Raw genomic sequence first — 19,193 nt, forward strand, 5'->3', positions numbered from 1 at the left:
AAAGTCCTTGTGAAATCTTTGCAATTGGCCTTGGGGCCACAAGCAGCTCTTTGGTTCCTGTCACAACCCCGCAGCACAGCCTCCTGATGACAGAGAAGCAGATGAGCATATAGGAGCGATCAGGCCCAATACAGCCCCATCTCATGTCCTTGTGAAATAGAAACAGATCCCAATGCTTGCATGAAAAACAGGCAGCTTGTAAACAAGGTAAAGATAAAACACACAGGAAGTGAGTGGAATTTGAAATGCTAAAGAGATGGACGCATCTCTTTAAAGAGAACAGAGAAATACAGAATAGGCACCTACCCACCCAAAACACTCAAAGGAAGTGTCCTGGATAGATGCAGCCAATGCATTCTTCAGGATATTTTGCTTTCTAGCCCAATCTTAGAAACCTGTGGTTGTGTGTTAATTTTATACATTCATTTAACAGTCAAACCAACCCTCTGTCTCATTTTCACCTAGTTTTAGAAGTTAGCATTTTATTTGGTTTGCAAATAAGATTTCTTTTTAAAGTAAAATTATTGTCAAGTCAACGGCTGACAAATTGTCATGTAAAAAATTATAAAGCATTTTAAAGAGTTAAGGACTAAAATATTTCTTTGTAGTGTACAACATTGAAATATTACTTTTTATCCCTAAGTACAAAAAATGAAATAGTCACATACAAAAAAAGTTTCACTGAAGAAAGGAACACAAAAATTACTACTCTGCTCCTGAAATAGGCAGGTTTTATGTGACTTATGTGCTTACACCTCTTGAATTTAATAAGTCTTTGCTTACCCGTATGGAAGGTCGTGCATGAGGTTATTACTCATACATACCAATCACTTTCACAGGTAAATCAGTAGGAAGCTAGTTTGACCAGACATCTGAAATTTTCTGTAATTTTTTTAAGTATGAATTGCAATCAAAGCATTATTTTCAGGAATGGTTATTGCTGTTATCTGCAGTATTACCCATCAGATGCTCTCTTTGAAGGAAATGTTTAGAAATTTTCACTAGCCAAAATTCTACCTCCCTACTTGTCACAAGGGCATTTTGGAAATGTTATCCCTAGGTCAACACTCATCTCGTTGCATTTTAATGAACAGTGTGAGCCCTCCTGATTTGCATAATAGCCGATGGTTTCAAATCCTGCCGGAGCTAACACCTTATTATCCCCTTTCATGAGAGTACCTGGCTACCAGTGACCTGGACACCTCACTGTTGCCATTATTCAGTGGATAGCATAAGTGCTCAGAGCTTCTGAAAACCAGCCTGCATTTAATAGGTAGCTAAAAATACATAGGCCCAGGCTGCTTACAAGCCAGAGCCCTTTAGCCTCCCACCCTGCCTGCATGCTGCTGTCTCCAGCTGTTTCATTTTCTCCTCGGCAATAGGGGTTTAGAAGGGCTCTGATACAGAATGTATCGCTGTCACTTAGCAACCTTTGCCATGGTCCCTAAATGAAGTGTTTTATCAAGGAATTCATGTAAGTTTAGCATTTATAACCAAATCAGAGGGGTTTTCCCTCTCACCAGATAATTAAAGTATAATAATTAAAGTTTAAAATAAACCTGTGAGGGCTTTGTCTCTGTGACAGAAATAGAAATTAGGAAAAACTGATCTAAAGTTCTGCTGTGAGTTACTAAGATTGCATTTACCTGGATTTTAACCTTTTGCTTGCTTGTTGTGAGAGGACATTACTGAGTTGGGATGCCTCCTGGGAACAATTGCCTTGGATATTGTCTCTTGCCAGGTCCTCCATCAAATCTTCGTTACACTTAAAGTTTAGTACAGCAAGAACAAGTTTAGTGGGAAATTGCATCCTCATATTTATGTAACTTTTAAGCTGGATGAATTTTAGCATTGTGATTTATTTTCCCTTTTAATATAAATAATAATATTCTCAAGTATACACAAGAAAATTTGGAGCGGTACAACCACATGAGAAACTCCTTCAGGTTTAACAACATGCACTTGGATTATGCAGCAATATTTTTTGCATATACCAAGCCACTGACTATTTAAAACTACAGCCCAGTAGCCCTGAATGGCTGCAAATGGCTCATCTGCTGAGCAGATTGTGGGTGACAGTCATCTCTTTGCACCTCTTGGCAGTCCACCAGCAATCAGCCCACCCTTGGCCGCCTCTCCCTTGGCTGACGGAGACAGTTCAGGGTGGGGAGGGACACCGAGGTAGGGATGCACGTGGCTGGAGATACCTCGTACTGTGGGTTTGGCAGCAAGGAGGGCCTCGAGGGGACCACGGATCCTGGGTATACAAGCCAGGACTTCGGTGCTCAGCTTCATCAGCAAGGGTCACATTGCAGCTGTGACCGAAAACCAGGAGCTGGCAAAGCCAGCTGTGAGGGTACCGGTCCTGCTCCACCCTCCTCAGAGGAGGGGTCCCCACCCCAGGCTGAGAACTGCCCCGGAGCAGAGCGGCCCTGGGAGGCACCGAGCAAGGGACACAGGTGTGTCAGGCTCTTGGAGTGATTTTTTCCCACAAGACAGCACTAAAGAAGGAAATGAGAAGCGGCCTCTTTTGTGGCTGAGATTCACTCTGGAGGGCTGCTTCTTGCCTGCCGCTCCTATGTTGCAACACAGGAAATTTGCTTCTGCTAACACCTGGTGTTGTTTCAAACAGCCAGATGGTCCTAACCTCAGTCTCCGGTAATTGATGGCCTACTTGTCTAACCCTGTAACTATCTCTCGCTTTAGACACAGATGCTGCATCTCTCTAAATACTGTTCCACATTAAAACATCCTACCTTCCTGTTTCACTTATCAATCAATGCAGTAATTCTTACAGAAACCAGCAATGGCCTGTATAAACCAGGAGACAGTGGGTGTAAGCAATGAGAGATAAAATTATGCAGGCTTAAATTACAAACTGGATGTGTGGTTTGAAGGATTTAGACTCGCATTGCAAAGTTAGCTGGGACATAACCAGCAAGCCAACAGACATCAGGCAGTGACTCCCAAGAGCAAATGTTAGCTCACACAAGCCAGGATGCCCTGGTATGTACTGCTCTCTGTTACAGGGACTAATGTTAATTTGGTGCTTCTCTGCACCAGCCTTACCCACTGCTCATTTCCAGCAAACCCAAATGGCCTTATATTTGCAATACCTTTTTTTTCTGGGGTTTTCTGGTAGATGGTTCTCTTCTTCTAGTTGGGCTCTACTTGTAGGTGGTCTGTTATCACAGGGATGATGATGAGGCATCCTACAGGCTACCACAGTATCAGAAGGCATTAGCCTTCACAAGTTTGATGGCCAGAAGCTTTTACTTGACAAATTAGCATCTGCTCTGAGCTTCCTGCTTCCTCTCAATCCTTGTTCTGAGCAAATTGAAGGCTGACACCTGGGACCCTGACAACAGACTCAGGAAACGAAAGCTGATGTTACTGAGGCTACCAAGATGTTCTGTTTTCTGATATTAAATGGAGACAGTATTCTTCCATCTCTCTTTCTCAGCAAGGATAAAACTTGACTGTCAGGTGTTCAGAAGCTGAGCCACTGCTGGTGGTTCAAATATCTTTCTTGCATGATCCTTTGGTTTCACATAACAACAATTTCTAGGCATTAAAGCCTTGCTTTCAGGACATACCTGGGACAGAGGAGCTGCCATCATCCCCTCCTTTTGCGTGGAGACATAAGGCGCAAAGCACAGTGTAAATTCACTCAGTCAACACAAGATTTCTGTGCCAGGGCATAGACTGGATCCAGTTCCTTACTTGCAACCAGGTTTTTGCATTTGTATTAATCCCTCCCTTTTAGGCAGGTGGTTTTGATCCTGCAATTTCTTTACATATGGTATGTTACCATTCAGGTTCTCATCTGAATGCAGTTATCCCATGCTCTCAAGTTCCCTGATGGACAGCAGGCATGTCACTTTATAAGATCTGCCCACAATTATATGATGATTACTGTAAGAATAAAGAGGTCAAGTATAGAATAGGGATGGACATAGTAAAATTGAGTTTACAGTTTCATAAGACTTAGAAGCATAAGGTTCTTTTTCCCTCTGAGACCATGTAACTCCCTAATGTAGAACAAAATCCCAGGAGTACAGAGGGGTTGGGGGTGGAGAATCAGGAGGAACAAACATGGAAAGTGACTTTTTTGTTTAGGCAGTAAAAAAACCCAGTAGATCAGATCAGCCACCCTTAAAACAACAGCCCTCATTTACAATAATTTACTAGGTCAAAATAAATGGAAGTGATTCTATGCCAATGATGTGCAGAAAAGCAGTGCAGAGCAAGAGAAGAAATGAGCTTTGCAGAGAAGTGCAATACCTATGCAGGCTCTCAGGCTGCGCAGAGTGCATGAGAAAGCAATGTGTGTTGGAGCAGCTGAACTGCTCCCTAAGTCACTGTAACTCCAAACAATCTGTTACTGACACAAAACAATGTTTCCATAAACCACCCCACCCCATTATACTTTGAGAAATAGAAATGAGTTCATTTCCATTCACACAATACATGGATCAGAAAAAAGTCCACAATACAGGGCACTGCATTTTTACACAGTATCTGGATCCCTACAGGAGAGGAGTAGGATGATATGGAGTCTTCCTCCTTCTTTCCTCTCAGTACATTCCCAATAAAGCTGCTTCGCTTTCTGAGCCTCACATTTTTTCCTCCCAGCTGTTGTCTCTGCCAGCTTGAACTTTACAGCTCAGAGGGGTAACTGGAAGGTCACTTTTTAAGCATGATCAGTTGAATTTCTGCTTTCCCAATGTACTTAACTACTCTCAGATATTTTTTCTTTTTTTGTACTGTGTACACTTCGTTTTCCACACTTCATCTTAAGAAGCCTGCGCTAACAAAGGTTTTAGATTTTGCTGGCCTTGTCAGAGAACTGCAGCTTCTCTAACATGGTAATACTGCACAGGCTCCCAGCAGACAGAGGCTCAAAGCAGTTCAGGACCAGAGAGTGACTCCTCTTGAGACTGAACTGAACTACAGATGAACCAAAGCACCTCCTGAAGCCATAGAAGAGCTCAGCTCATTTCAAAGCCTCTGCAAAGAGAGGTCCCAATATCTGATTACCAGTCAGCTGGCACATGAATGGGGAAAGGAGCCACCGCCAGACCTAAGCCCCAGACCTGGCTCTTCCCAGGTACACCACAGAAATATCAACAAAGCGTCAGGGCATGAGCCCCAGGTTGCCTGTCCAGTCTCCTGTGACCTCAGCCAGGGCACTCAGCATTGACCCAGACAAGGTCTGGGCACAGTGTGAGGGTCAGCAGAGGCCAGCAGTCCCCCGTGTGCAGGCAGGCAGCTGGACAGTGGCCAAGGGAGCCCGTTGGTGCAGGCACCTAAAACGAGCCCTACCCTTTACTGCACACAATTAATCTGCACAGACAGCCGCGAGCTTGAAATATAAATAGTTGTATCTAGCAATGGGGAATGGAAACTGTCCTGGTCATTGGTTTTGATGTATTTATGGCTGGTTTTAACGTAAATCTGAGTTTTCACTGCCAACGGTCTAAGTCTGCTGAGGATTCTCTCCTTCCGCCACCATATTTTGGCAAAAGTCAAAAACAAATACATTCACATCTCCTACGTCTTTGCCTCCAGTATTCTGAAGGGATGAAAGGCAGGCATTGGATGGAAATCTGTAGCACTCACTATTCAGACTTCAGACTGCAATCATAGCTGTGCATATCTGAGCAGCCATCCAGATGCTAATGGAGCTGATCCTGTGTCAGTAAGATTAGAGAAAGACCTCCACTGTTTAATTTTTGAATATTTATTGCCTAGAAATCGAAGGGCCAACACATACTGAGATAGCAGGGGAAATACCTTTTCTTGCCTGTGTTAACAGTAATGTTCTAAGATAAAGCTGTTATTTTAAAACTTATTTTTACTTTTCACTAGTGTTTTTAACTGTCCTGAAAAGAAGGATGTTTATACAATTTTGCAAAGAAACATGAACTGTTCTACTCCATTTACATTTCTTTGTTCCAAAATGTATTCCTCTTGTTGAGATTCCAGCAGACAAGGAAAGCAGACACAGCGGTTACTTTCCAATGTGAAACTTAAAACCACAATCTCCTGCTCAGAAAACACAGAATGAGTCACAGGAAGGGGCCACTTGCTTGCAAAACTCATTAAAAGCAAGGCAAGGCAAAATGGATTTCCTGTATCAATAAATAGATTGCTGGCAGTAGGCAGAACACCTGACAGTGCTGGAGGCTAAAAACCGGTCCAAGGGTAACCATTAGTAAAGTCAGATCAATTCTTCAGCTCAGAAACTGTATCTCTCCAGTACACAGTTTTCTTGGAATTAGTTGGCTTAATCCAGCAAAGTGTTTTGAAAATGCACAAATTTAAGCTCAGGGAGGGATGAGTTAAACGCTTGCTAAAATAGGCTGAAAAATGATGATGTCAGTATTTATTCACTGAAGCAAACTGTATTAGGAGGCATGCATGGTACCACCAAGGTGCAGATAGTGCAGGTGAAAGCTTTGTTTCCCAAGTTCATGAAAAAATAATAAAGAAGCTCTAGTCCTTACATAAGCTTAAAATTTAGCTGTAATTGCAACTTTGTTTTGCTGTTAGCAGTACTCCTTGGACACTTGGGCATAGGATTCCTTTTGTTCAATGTTATTCTCTTCTATCTGGCAAATGAAGCCAAAACAGCCTTCTGATGTCTTCTATACAGCACAGACACACGGGTCTCAGGCTGTGCTCTTAGGGCGCACAAGGCAGAGCTCAGGGCCTGACCCAGCACCACCCAGGGTCAGCACAAGGCTAGGAACAAGAAGGTGCTTTCTGGCACTTGCTCTGGTTTTGTTCCCTTTCTCTAGTTCCCCTTAGAAAAAAAACTAATTCTTATTTTACCTTTATTTTTCTCCCTCACATCCCAATGGCTGGAAAGGTCTTGATGAAGGTTTCTTCCCACAGCATCCAACAGCTGTAATTCCTCAGCACCATCTCTTTGCTCCCATTTACAAGTAGCCCTTTGATTGCATATTTCCAAAATGCTACTGAACACAATGAGGGGCTGTATTTTACTGTAAGCACAAGAGTGAGACTACCTGAGGTCACAGCACCGTGAGTATATTCCCTTCACCAGCATACTTTGCCGGAGTTTTATGAAAAGAAAGAAAAAATAAACATAAACCAAAGAAAACTAAGAACCCTCAGACTTCACCTATTCATGCATTCATAAAAGAGCTGAAAGTTACACTAGTTATATTTTTAGGCACTAGCTCTTAACATCAACCATCTTCTGTCTCTGGCAATGAACTATCCTGAGGTTCTTGATGGTATATGCAATGCATACTGAATTAAGGCTATCTATTTATAAAGCATAAAAACGTATCATTCAGGAAATATTCCCTACCTTTCCCATGGCATCAAAAGATGCCCCCCCCAACTTTATGTTCTTTGCTCCTAAAGAGCTTCCTCCCTCAGACTGCTGTATCTTTAGTGTCAGAGGGATATTCCAGGAGCAATGAGTGTGTCCTCATAAAGTTTGTTTTGCTGATGCAAAAGCACAATTTCTCTGACTTTTAATTAAAAGGGTACCTTCATTTCAAAGTCTGTCTCCAGAGCTCCAGGGTAAATGTTTATACAAGGCAGAGACATACAGAAGACAGAGAAGACTGAAGAAGCAGTGACTGCAGGCTGCCCAAATGCGGCTGCTCTTGTATTTTGAACAGAGAACTTGAGATGCCGCAGAGTCTTATCAACCCCAAACATCTTTGTTTCCATACCAGCACTCACAGGCCTGGCAGTATCACCACACTGCAGCAAGGCTGCTCAGCAAACGTGGCAGAATGAGCAAAAGGCACCACTGTATTCTCAGGGACAGGAGGAAAAAAGGTTATTGGCTTTTCCCCAGCAGGATGGCCTATGTCAAAAGAAGCCCCACAAAACAAGTCTATCTGGTCTCACTGCCATGGATGGATGACAACATCCCCATTCAGAACAGATGGACAGCTTTTGCTTAGGTCACACCAGGAATTAGACAGAAGGAAGATTCAAAAAATTCTGGGCGGGGGTAGGATTCCTGACTGCTCCAATTTGCTCCAGTTGCCATCTGGTTGCTCTTGGCTCCAAGGTGCTGCTCCCATGTCCCAAAACAGCCAGAGCCCAGATTCTGGTGCCATCTCCCTCAGTAAACTCTTTCGGATTTAAAAGGCTCTGGGTAAAACATTGCTGCTGAACAGCAAAAATAATGTAAGTTACACTGGATAGCCCCAGCAAGAAACAGACAGTGGAGACTGGAGATACAAAAGCCATGCTTTACAGGTTCAGCAGTTCTGCAAAAGCACTCTGCCATTATCAAAGAATACAGAAAAATAGGAAAGTCAGGAAAAAATTTATTTTCGCCTTTATTACAATATGTATTCCTACTCTTGTTGCATTCAGCAGATCAAAATGAAGTGTTAAAACTATTTTCATCACTGCAGTAGCACATACATATACAGAGTAAACACTGTATATAAATAGGCTTTCAAATAATAACAAACCATATCTACAAATAAAAAGTACCCAATACCTCTTTCTCCTCCTTCCCCAAATCACAGCAGTAACATTTTATCTTCAGCATAACTAATGTCACAATTACAACATTCTTTCCCTCCCACGACCCAGCTAGAGTGGTGTGGTCATCAGCATCAAGAAAATAAACATCAGTCACTCCTCACTGCTGCATATTCTAGTTTCTGTGTATTGTATGAATGGAATATACTGTGACTTAATGTGTCTGCATACTTATGTTAACATATTCTTTCTGCTTTCTGTAACAAAAAACAGCATTACACTGCAAGCAAGGTTGATTTTTTTCTTTCACAGAAAGAGTAGCAATTTTTTAAACCGTATCTTTTTCTTCTACACGAATTAACAAAGCAGATTTAAATATTATGCTAAAATTATTGAGCTACCGAATCAAAATGTCTTATACTTTCTGGAAAAGTATGGTGATCTTTCTAGCAGGTCAAACCCTTGATTTTCATTTAAGTGTCTTTTTTGTCAGTAAATTTGATAAAAGTTACAGCAACACACATTCCTGACACTGTTCAGCTATATTTCAATTTCAGATACAAAGGGGGATGCAGGAACTCAGAAGCAAAACGCTGAACGTCACAGACTCACAGAAAAGTTGGTCAGAAGGGACCCCTGGAGGTCATGCAGTCCAACTTCAGCCGTAAAGCAGATGGATACCAACACTAGATCAAGACAGCCATAACCCTGTTTAACCAAATCTTGAAAAACTCTGGGACAGATTTTGCAGCACCTCAGGGTTACCTGTACCAGCACTGCACTGTGGCCACAATCTGACAATTAAAAAAGTTCCTCATTCACATTATCATTTAGTTTTAAATACTAAAGGCAAGAAACAACCCTGGATTGCCTATTTAAGTTAGAAATAAATATATCACAGGCTTTAATTGTGGAGAACTTTCAGGGTCCATCTTTTCTGGTGGGAATTGCTGTGTGTACCATCTTGGGAAAATAGATTTTAACTGCTGTTAAGGATAAAAACCACAAAACTGACAGCCTCTCACTGAAGAGAAGGGTTAGTTTTATTTTATATATTTTACATAATAAATGGCTTGAAATAGGCCTTTACCAAAACTGATGCAGCTAGGATATATAGGATGCAGCTAGTACATCTTTCCATTTATTCAATCATTAATGACAAGTATTAATAGATAATTAAAGGAAAGTGTAGCTATATTTAGAGATGCAACCATCTCAGTTTGGCAATCTGTTAATCCCCGCTGATTGTCTTTCAGAAAATCCACCCCATATTTCTTACACCTTGAAGTAAAAAGATATTTGCATTTTCTTTAAACTTTCAAGAGAATACAATCAGTTCTGGGTTGTCAAACAAACGTCAAACACACATTTCCTCCTCTTTGTGTCTAATCCTGATATGTCCAAAGCAGATATTTACCCCTCCTGAAGTAGCAACATTCACGTGAAAGGAAGACTTAGGGAGGGCTCTCCCCTGCACACTGCAGCTACGTAAAGCATTGCACTTGTTCTCATTACGATTGAAGGCACAGAGAAATCATAAACTGGCCCACTAAGATCCCAGATAAAGTCTTCAGTAGTAAAACTTAGAAAACCCCTACCAGAGAGTTACCATCCTATCTACACTGCTATCACTCTTGATACGCAAAACCAGAATTTGTTGTTACAAAAGAAATGTGATACAGAGCAGCCATTTCCAAATTTTGGGGTGATAAACAACCATAATCTCATCTTAAAATTTCTCCTGGACCACTCTGCCTTCCTGTTATTAAATTCTTAGGTGAAAACACTACAAAGCAGCTGCAAAACACTTACCATAGCCTCAGATCACAAGCTGGCAGAGACCACAGCTTGTAAACCACCAGTGTAGTCATACTGAAATACAATGTACATGGGAAGCCCATGATGCCATTTTTAGCATTTCAGAGAACAATTAGACTTTTCAGTATATTCCAAAAGAAAAAAAAAATTCTTTCCTATCTACAACACATTTGAAATCATTTGGCATGTGGGCACTTGGAGTCCATATTTTAAGTACCACATTGTGTAAAGGCAGACCATTTGGAAAATGTAATAAACTGATCCACAGTATTGCTTTTAGTGCACACAGTTCAGTCTTAAGGCTGTCAAAAGCCATATCTACAGCTTGTGTCTGGATAAATATGGAAAAAAAAGAAAAAACAGGAGATTTCATTATCTTAAAGGAGAGTAAATTGCACTAAAAGTATCCATTCTTTATGATACAAAACAAAGCAAAAAATATCCATACAGTAAAACCTGAGATGCATCATTCACCAGCATCAAAATTCACATTTTAACCAAAATAATATTTCAAACAAAACTATTTCATTTTGATAAAATCCTTACTATTTTTGGCTCAGTAAAAAATCTTCAACCTCAGCACACTGTCTGTGGGAAAGATGTGTTTACTGAAAATCACCCACTTCAGTAAGGTGGGCAATATCCACAGTGGCCTGTATCTTCCACTTGAACACTTATCTTGATCCAAAAAGCTACTCCTGAAGTATGACGGTTCTCAAACTCAGAAAGACTGGAAGAATCTGGCCATCCTATTTAATTTACTTTCTATTTAGAATACATATAATTTATTTCCTCGGAAATGTCCCATGTCAAAACAGGCTGGAATAAATCAAACACAGCTCAATTGGTTTTGACTGCTACACTGATTTACATCTGCTGAGGATCTAGACCAGCAATTAACCCTTAAACAGACAGTTGTTGGTCAAGCAAGGGGAGAGGGGAAGAATCATTTGCTCCTTCAGAGAGAAGGATTTTAAAATATAGATTGCAATCCCTGTCTGTGTCAGCAGATAATGTCAGGAATGGTGAGCACCTTCAACTCCCTTACTGGCAAGGGGTTCTGACAGGATGGAAGATGGCTTCAGTGATGCAGAACAGATGTGGAATCACTTCACAACCTTATGGCATGTTTACCTGCAACTCCAACATCACTGCACTTTTAATTAACCTTATATAATGAAAGTGCATGGCAAAATTTGAGGAGCTGGGAGAGGACCTAGAAAAGCAACTCCTATTCCTAATAAGACTCCTCTTGACTAGAAACCTAACTAAGTATGAAAAAGCATTCCTAAGTTTGCTCACAACAGAAGAATACAATGCTCACAACTTCACAGATTCCAACTGAACTGTCAACAGCAAAAGCCAAGTGGTGTCCTTTCAATACAAGCCAACCCATTCTTTGAGGTGAGACCAACAATTTGGAGATGGGGTTAAGATGAGGCTGGATGTACATCCTGAGTTTCAAATGGTGGCAGAGGTTCTCTCCAGTAGGTGAACTGGCTGTAGGTGTCAGAACAAGGGAAGTCTGAAGAATGACTTCTTTTCAGCAGAGGGAAAATGTGATCTACCACTTCACAGAGTCTGACATAGCTGGAAAATAAAACAAAATATAAAATGGAATGCTGAACCATTTCAGATGATCTTTTTTTTTGAACTTTTTAAATGTCCCCAACCACTAAGGCATGACTACATTTACAAACAGACAAAGTGGACAAGTCACCCTCCTCAAAGGAATAAGACTAAATTTAATTTTGTTGCCCAGCTTCCAGAAAGGATTCACAGCTAGGATAAGAAATTCATTCTAATCCGTTCATTCTAACAAATGACACTTACCTAGTGAGAAACAGATGCCATTTTACACCCAGATCATCTGCTCAAATATTCAAGTACCACATTCTGCTTCTCTGTCTCTGTCCAGCTTGGCTCAAGCAGCTCCCTGCTCAACTAATTATTCATATTTTATACACATATGGCTGCCCTTCAATTAAGGACACCAACACTTAACATTACTAAAAGCCATTCCAGTGTTAGGGGTTACCAGTGCCTAAGCATCTTTCTGGAAGCACTTGACCCTCTCTTCAGATTTTGTTTTCTGGCTCTTCTAGATAGGAGATCCAGGAAAAGGAAATTTTGAAAAGGCCAGGAAAAGGCAGATGGCATCAGCAAACTAGTGAGTCTCATTTTTATGCAGACTAAATGATCCACTTTTAAATATTTTGCATGATTAAGTAGATAGAATTTATTATACTAAATACAAAAAATTTATTTTTGTCAGTTTAACTGAAGGGAAGTGGAAAGTCTGTATTTTAATCTAAATGATTTTTTGTTCTGTTTGAAGTATTCTAAAGAATCTTTAATTACTAAAATCGAATGGATCTTTGGGCAACTTGAGTCATAAGTTACAACAAATTAGTTTAGTCCATGAAGTGTTAGGGATAAGAGACTACTTACGATGAGATGTTTGTCTTTGCATGCTCTTGTATAAGTTCTCCTTTGGGGTTAACTGTAAATATCCTGTTTAGAGAAACCCCCACTTGTTTGTATGAATAAACATCCTAAAAAAGAATATAAAAGAAGAAAAATCATGATCTGCCTTTGCAAAATCATGGGTAATCTTGCTGCAATATATTACACAAAAGAACATATTTACACTGGTAAGAACTGGTCCTAAATTTACCTAGTTATTGTGTGCCTGAAATTCTCCATTATGTTACAAATGAGGTCAATCTAATGAAATGTTCATGAAACAGACAATTTCCTGCTAGATAAGAAGTTTGCCACTTCAGTTTAAACTGGTAATCAAAATCATGTTCATTTTTTTTCAGTAACTTCCCTTGACATAATAATAACATTCAGTAAAGAACTAATGACATTTGGTGTAAGAGCACATTAGCACCTTCATTTTTCTTTCAGCGAATATTTCATGTCCTATGGGCATTGTACCAAAAATGTTACAGCAGTGTACAGAGGTTAAAATGTAACTGACACATAAAACAGGAATTATTTTTTAAGGACAAGGTTACAAAATTCATAACAAATATGTCTATACCAAAGCCATCACTTAGCTGCTGAGTTCAGATTTGTGGCATATTCATATGGCATACTCCATGTCAGAACACGGGGAAAAGAAGGGAAAGCAAGAAATATATGCAAAAACAGCAGCAGTGAGCGACAGCAGGTAATGCAGATACAACTATGGGAAGTACAATTAGAAGTCAGAATTAAGAATGTCTTCTATGAAATTCAGATTGTTAAAGAAAACAATAAATAAGTTTTGATCTGCTCTGAAGAAAAGCTTGACAAAACCAAAGTTGAAAATATCTCCGAGAAGATAAGAGCAAAATCAATTTCCATTTTGCTAACATAAATCATGGTTTTAAAAGCCAAGATGGTGAAAAACTGGAACATTAATGAAACCACAAAGTGTATTATTATTTCTATATTGTAAAGACTGTTCAAAAAATTAAGTAACTGAACAAAATATCAGTCACTTCAAGAATTCAGCATCATGGCAGTTCACACACTGTCTACACCTGTAACACCCATGTGTACAGAAATTTCCCCGAGTTTGTTCTTGGAAAAAACAGTCCAAACCAAAAAGATAACAAAAAAACAACTTCCAAAAAAAAAAAAAAAAAAACCCAACCAGAAAAACAACAGAGAACCCAGAGCAGAAAATTGAGAACGCTGCGGTCTTGAGCTATACAAAACCCGTGGCACATTACACACCTGAAGCTTGCACTCTGGCAGCAAGCATGGGAGTGAGGTACCAGTAGTTACTTTATAAACAATAACTTTCTGTTTTACTTGAAATATTATTGAAATAAAATCATTATTTAATGCATGTTTTCCTGAGGTTCAAAAAAATGGAACTAGAGGTAGTTATTATCTGTAACACAACAGCACAGAAGTTTTTAAAATGTTATTTCATAATCACATGTTTAAAGGTGCCTTGATAATGGAAACTAAGCTGCCTATAATATAACAATTCAATACAGCAATGGGATAAGTGAGCACCTCTGTAAGTTCTGACATAATGCTTCTAAAGAAGAGCTAACTGCATGCCAGATCCCCCCTCAGCCCAAACCCATGAGACTGTTTCCTTCTCTAGATGCATAACAGCATTCTTTGGTCAAGGGCAGGAGCCTTCTATAGACCAAATATCCAGTCTTCCAACAGGTGACAGAGATCTGTCTTTTCTATGTCCAATATACCACTTTCTACACAAAGTAAAACCTTTTGACTTCGATGGGACATTCAAGGTCTTTTGAGTGTACTTACAGAAGTGTAAGTCCCACCAATATTAATCTGGAATATTTTCTGTCTGCCCACAGTTACCTCACTGACACTGTATCTGTGTGGATTAAAATGAGATCACTGTTTCTACACAAGCTTAACTGCTAATTTATGCAGGTATAACCCAGTTACTTTGCCGTTCTTCCATCTCTGAATGCTACATCATGGTATTTTTGAGGAAGAACCTTAATACTTTCTTTTGTACAGGGCCTAATAAAATGTGCCTAATTCTCATTTAAAGCTTCTAGGTTCTAATACAACAGAACCATGAAATAACAGCAATGTTTCTATTCTCTGCAACAGAAATAAATTCAGCTATTACTTACAGCAGGTCTGTTTCCAAAAGCAGCATAAAAGGGCTCTGTGTTAGGATAAAACAAATTCTTGATGTCTGTCAAACACTGAACTTTAAATTTTTCTGGCTTCTTTTCTATGACCTCCCTGAAAAGATAAAAAAGAGAAGCTGAATAAGTATACATGAAATACACCACAAACCATTTTATCTTCTTTATTCAACATTTTCGCCTGGCTAGATACTACTGCAGAGCATCCATCCTTCCCCAATAAATCTTTTAGAAGTCAGGTTTCCCATGAAGACAAAACAGTATTTCCAAGCTTACATAATGGGCACAGTAAATAAATCCTCTGAAACGAGGTAACTTCTATTGAAGCCTACATTACAATGATGGCTACTGAGCAAGGATAGTGGATTACAGGAAGTAGCTGCTGTACTGCAAATCGATCCTTATGAGACATAAACTCTCACCAAGTAAACTGCCTCCTGAGAACTGCAGAATGATTCATAGATTATATCAGCCCTCACTGTTTATGGTGGATTTTTTTGTATTTTATTTTTAAGAGGATTGCAATCACCATATGTGCTAGAAGCACCTCAGCCTGTTAAGACAGAAATACAGTCAGGTTCTCCACCACTGCTAATTAGCAAAAGTTAAGGAATAAAGGAATCTTCTATTTCTCTTCAGCTGCTTCTTGCAGAATAGAGAATTCATTAATGAACACAGGAGTTATCTCATCTCTGGGCAAAAGCCCTTTCACAACAGCTTCTCTTGGCAAGAGGACTGAACAGGTGGCAGAGTCTGGAGTTCCCACAACATAGGAAGATGCCAGCATGACACAGAAACACTTAAGAAGCTCAGAATCCAAGATCCTAGTACCAACACAAATGTCAAGGAAGATGTGAATAGTACAGAAACTTCACAGGAGTAAAGCACCCCTTTGGAACAGCAGATCCATGTATAAATCAATGCCTGAGAATGTGCAAAAGATGAATAAAACCACCTTTCCTCAATCCCACATACACCTGATCTCAAACCTACAAGGATTATATTTATGGATAAAACAGTGGAGTCGTTTACTGCCCACACACCTCAGCAGTTACAATAGTGTACCCTGAAAGATGGGCATTCCTTAGTCTAAACAAGATACCAAAAGGAGTATCATTTTAAAGGTATTTCTAGATACAAGGAGCATAAGATAACAGTAACTACCTTTACTGCATTTATTACTTAATCAGTCTGAGAAGTGCACTCTAATATCTCCATGGTTTCTTATATTTAGAACGTGACTGGTAAGACAGCCTGTAGCATGTCACTCAATCAGGAGAACATCTGAACAACCTTCCATTAAAAATTCTAATGAAATACATCTTGTCACAGCAGCTTTTAACAGCCTAAAATATTTTCAGTAATCACTTGACATGCTTCGCTGAATTAGGCAGAAGGCACAATATTCATAATCTGTGCTGTTATTATTCACTCACCACAGTTCAACACCTAGAAAAGATAACATTGTCCTCACAGAATCCCACAGTGCAGTCAGGCATATAAAAAGTTCATTTCATTTTCACATGAATTTCTTTAAAACCTATCAAGAAATAACCTTCCACAAAAAATATACTTACGCCAACTGGAACACCTTACAGGTAAAGACAAGAGTGATTGCTATGAAAATGTCCACATTTCTCCCCTAGCTAAATATGAACACATGATGTTAAACAGATGAAGTCATCAAGCAGTACCTACTGGTAAACAGTGAACACAGCCGTGCCTTAATATACATCTAAGATATAAACTAGGCAAAACTAGATATTGAGTAACTACTGAATTTTGGTATTTCTCTAACAAAATTTCTTAATTAAATTTTGCACCAATATGTAAAAAAAATTAAATTACTAATTAATTCAAGTACTCCCACTTAAAAAAGCTGATAATTCAGCCTCCACCAACCTTAGTTTCCTTTTCTGTAAAAGCAAAATTGCATTACCTGTGAAGAGCTGAGAATAGGCTGCTTGGACTCAGCAAAACTGGCCCCTGAGGCAGCACAGTTCCTCTTTCATTGACCCAGTGCAAGTATCCTCTGGTCATGCCTGCCATTCCAATAGCTCGTGCTGAGCAGTACAAAAATTTATATCCATTTCTGTGAGCAGATATAAAAGAAGAAACTACTGTAAAAATAAAGCAGGTGTTTAGATAGTAATAATTTTGAGGGTGTACTTTTACATGAATCAAATCAGGGCTGTTAAACAGTATGTTTAACCCAGACTTAATTTAAAAGGAGTAAAAACATTTATGCCAGAAAACTGGGTAATTAAAACCCATCTAGCCCTGCTGCATTTAGTGATTACACCCAAAGAGGGCTCATTTATCTCTGCTCCTTCAGGACTTATGACTCCTTATGGTTATCTTTCCACCCCTGTGTGGTGGAACCATTGTCCTTAGAATTAACTGGAAAGACATCTGCAAAGAGGAAAACACTTGGCATGAAGCAGACAATAGTATATTGGTCTTTGTTGTATTAACAGTGTTGCATTCCTGCCTCTCAGGCCTCTGCAAAAAAAGATATCCAGCAATAACATATTTTCTCAAGCTGGAACAACCTGAGCTTTAAAACACAGTATGAGAAGTAATCTTAAACTTGACACTGAAATGAAAGTTCTGGCATTAGTCACAGGTTGCTTTTGATTCTGTTCATGTTAGAAGAGAATCCTATCTTATATTAGCTCAACTTAATAGCAGCTTACTTTCCAATTCCTATTAAAAAATTAATTTTCATAAAATAAAGGAATACTGAATTCAGCACATGCATGGTCATTAGATCTAACTATTAAGCATTTATATGGTGTTCAGCAGTAATATAGCCATGACATAATTAACTCAGTAATTTGAAAACCAACATGACTCAAATCTATTTTTTCCCCTATATTTATGATCATCAAAGCCCTAACAACTGATGATGCTGGCAGGCACAGAAATAACAACTGCAATTAAAAAAATTAATTAACATTTTCACCAAATGTAATGCAGAGGTTATACATAAAATTCAGCATGTGAATTCCCCGACTGTCCTGTCTTTTCTGTGAACGCGTTTGTCTAACATGCAGAGAAGTGTTTCTGGCATAATTTAGATTCCAATATCCATAATTTATAGTTCATCGTCCATGTAAAACAAAAAGCAATAAACAAACCTTAGCATAACTCTACACAGAACAAATCAGATTAACTAAGAGGAGACTTGTGATGTGTACCAGAGGCTCTTCACACATTCATGGTATTTAAATATATAAGAAAAGATGACATTCTTGCAATAAAAGAAAAACTCACAGATGGGGGCTTTTACTTTTGTTATCACAGAGCTGGTTTTGCTCTGCATATCCAGCAGGAGACATTTACACTGTGTAAGCATCACTAAAGGAAGAAGATATTGATGAAACTGTCACCCTTCTAGGTTACGAGAAGCCTTGAGAAATTTAAGTTATTATGCACAAATGAACAAACACAAGCCACAGGCGCATGAACAGATTCACTGAATACTCACTGGCTCACTTTATGGTACAACTTCGCAATCCCTTGGTGTGTCCAGTCTTTGCCAAGAGTTGGCAAAATATGACCTAAAGTATCTGACCTGAATAAAGGAAAAACAATACAATTGAGCTGAAAAAACCCCACACTTATAATAACAGTCAAGTCTAATACAAATCCCACTAACTTACCTGGAAGCTGCAAATGGAAAGAAAGTACTCTGTAAGGGACTGATTGTCATCAGAAGAGAATTAGTTTATTTCCTTTTTTTTAGATAGACTGACATGCTCATCCTTGGCCATGTTGTTTAAATTATTCCTGTTCCCCAAGATGGATAAGCTTGTGCCCCAAAAGGTAATATAGAAGTCACAGGACACAAGTATTACTCAGACCTCTACGAGACCACCAATGCTAAGCGTAATTTTTGAGGTCTATGTTAAATGTTTTCTAAATAAACCAAACCTACCCATAATGGACGTTTATAGGAAATTGAGAGTATGAGGTAAGTCACATTTTAGCTTACTTCAAACTAACTTCTCCACATTAAGCCAGGAGTTGGTCAGGTGTAAACTATTTTGAAATATTCATTCTGGCTTCAGTGTATTTCTGGCTTTATATGATAGAAAGATATTTACACTATAATAATAAATAGTGCAAATGAGCATCTTGCTTGACAAAGCACTGTACAGATACACAGCAAGAAGTCCACACCCTGAATAACTTGCATCTTAGAGGAAGAAATACTGGGCAGTGGCTTAGGATGGATTTGCACTG

General features: G+C 39.2%; 1 protein-coding gene across 4 annotated transcripts in view; it reads right to left on the reverse strand.

The window, feature by feature from the left end:
• Positions 1-8,306: 8,306 nt before the first annotated feature.
• Positions 8,307-19,193, reverse strand: part of LPIN1 (lipin 1) — an 80,209-nt gene continuing 69,322 nt past the window's right edge. For all 4 annotated transcript variants that reach the window (XM_038131343.1, XM_038131346.1, XM_038131344.1 and 1 more), the window contains 5 exons: positions 18,436-18,522; positions 16,885-17,037; positions 14,928-15,042; positions 12,757-12,860; positions 8,307-11,895 (listed from right to left, as the gene is read on the reverse strand). In XM_038131343.1, coding sequence (XP_037987271.1) covers positions 11,736-11,895; positions 12,757-12,860; positions 14,928-15,042; positions 16,885-17,037; positions 18,436-18,522 — 619 coding nt within the window. In that variant the 3' untranslated portion in view covers positions 8,307-11,735. The remainder of the gene's footprint in view (positions 11,896-12,756; positions 12,861-14,927; positions 15,043-16,884; positions 17,038-18,435; positions 18,523-19,193) is intronic.

Source organism: Motacilla alba, chromosome 3 (genome assembly GCF_015832195.1).
Source record: "Motacilla alba alba isolate MOTALB_02 chromosome 3, Motacilla_alba_V1.0_pri, whole genome shotgun sequence".
Lineage (NCBI taxonomy): Eukaryota > Metazoa > Chordata > Aves > Passeriformes > Motacillidae > Motacilla > Motacilla alba.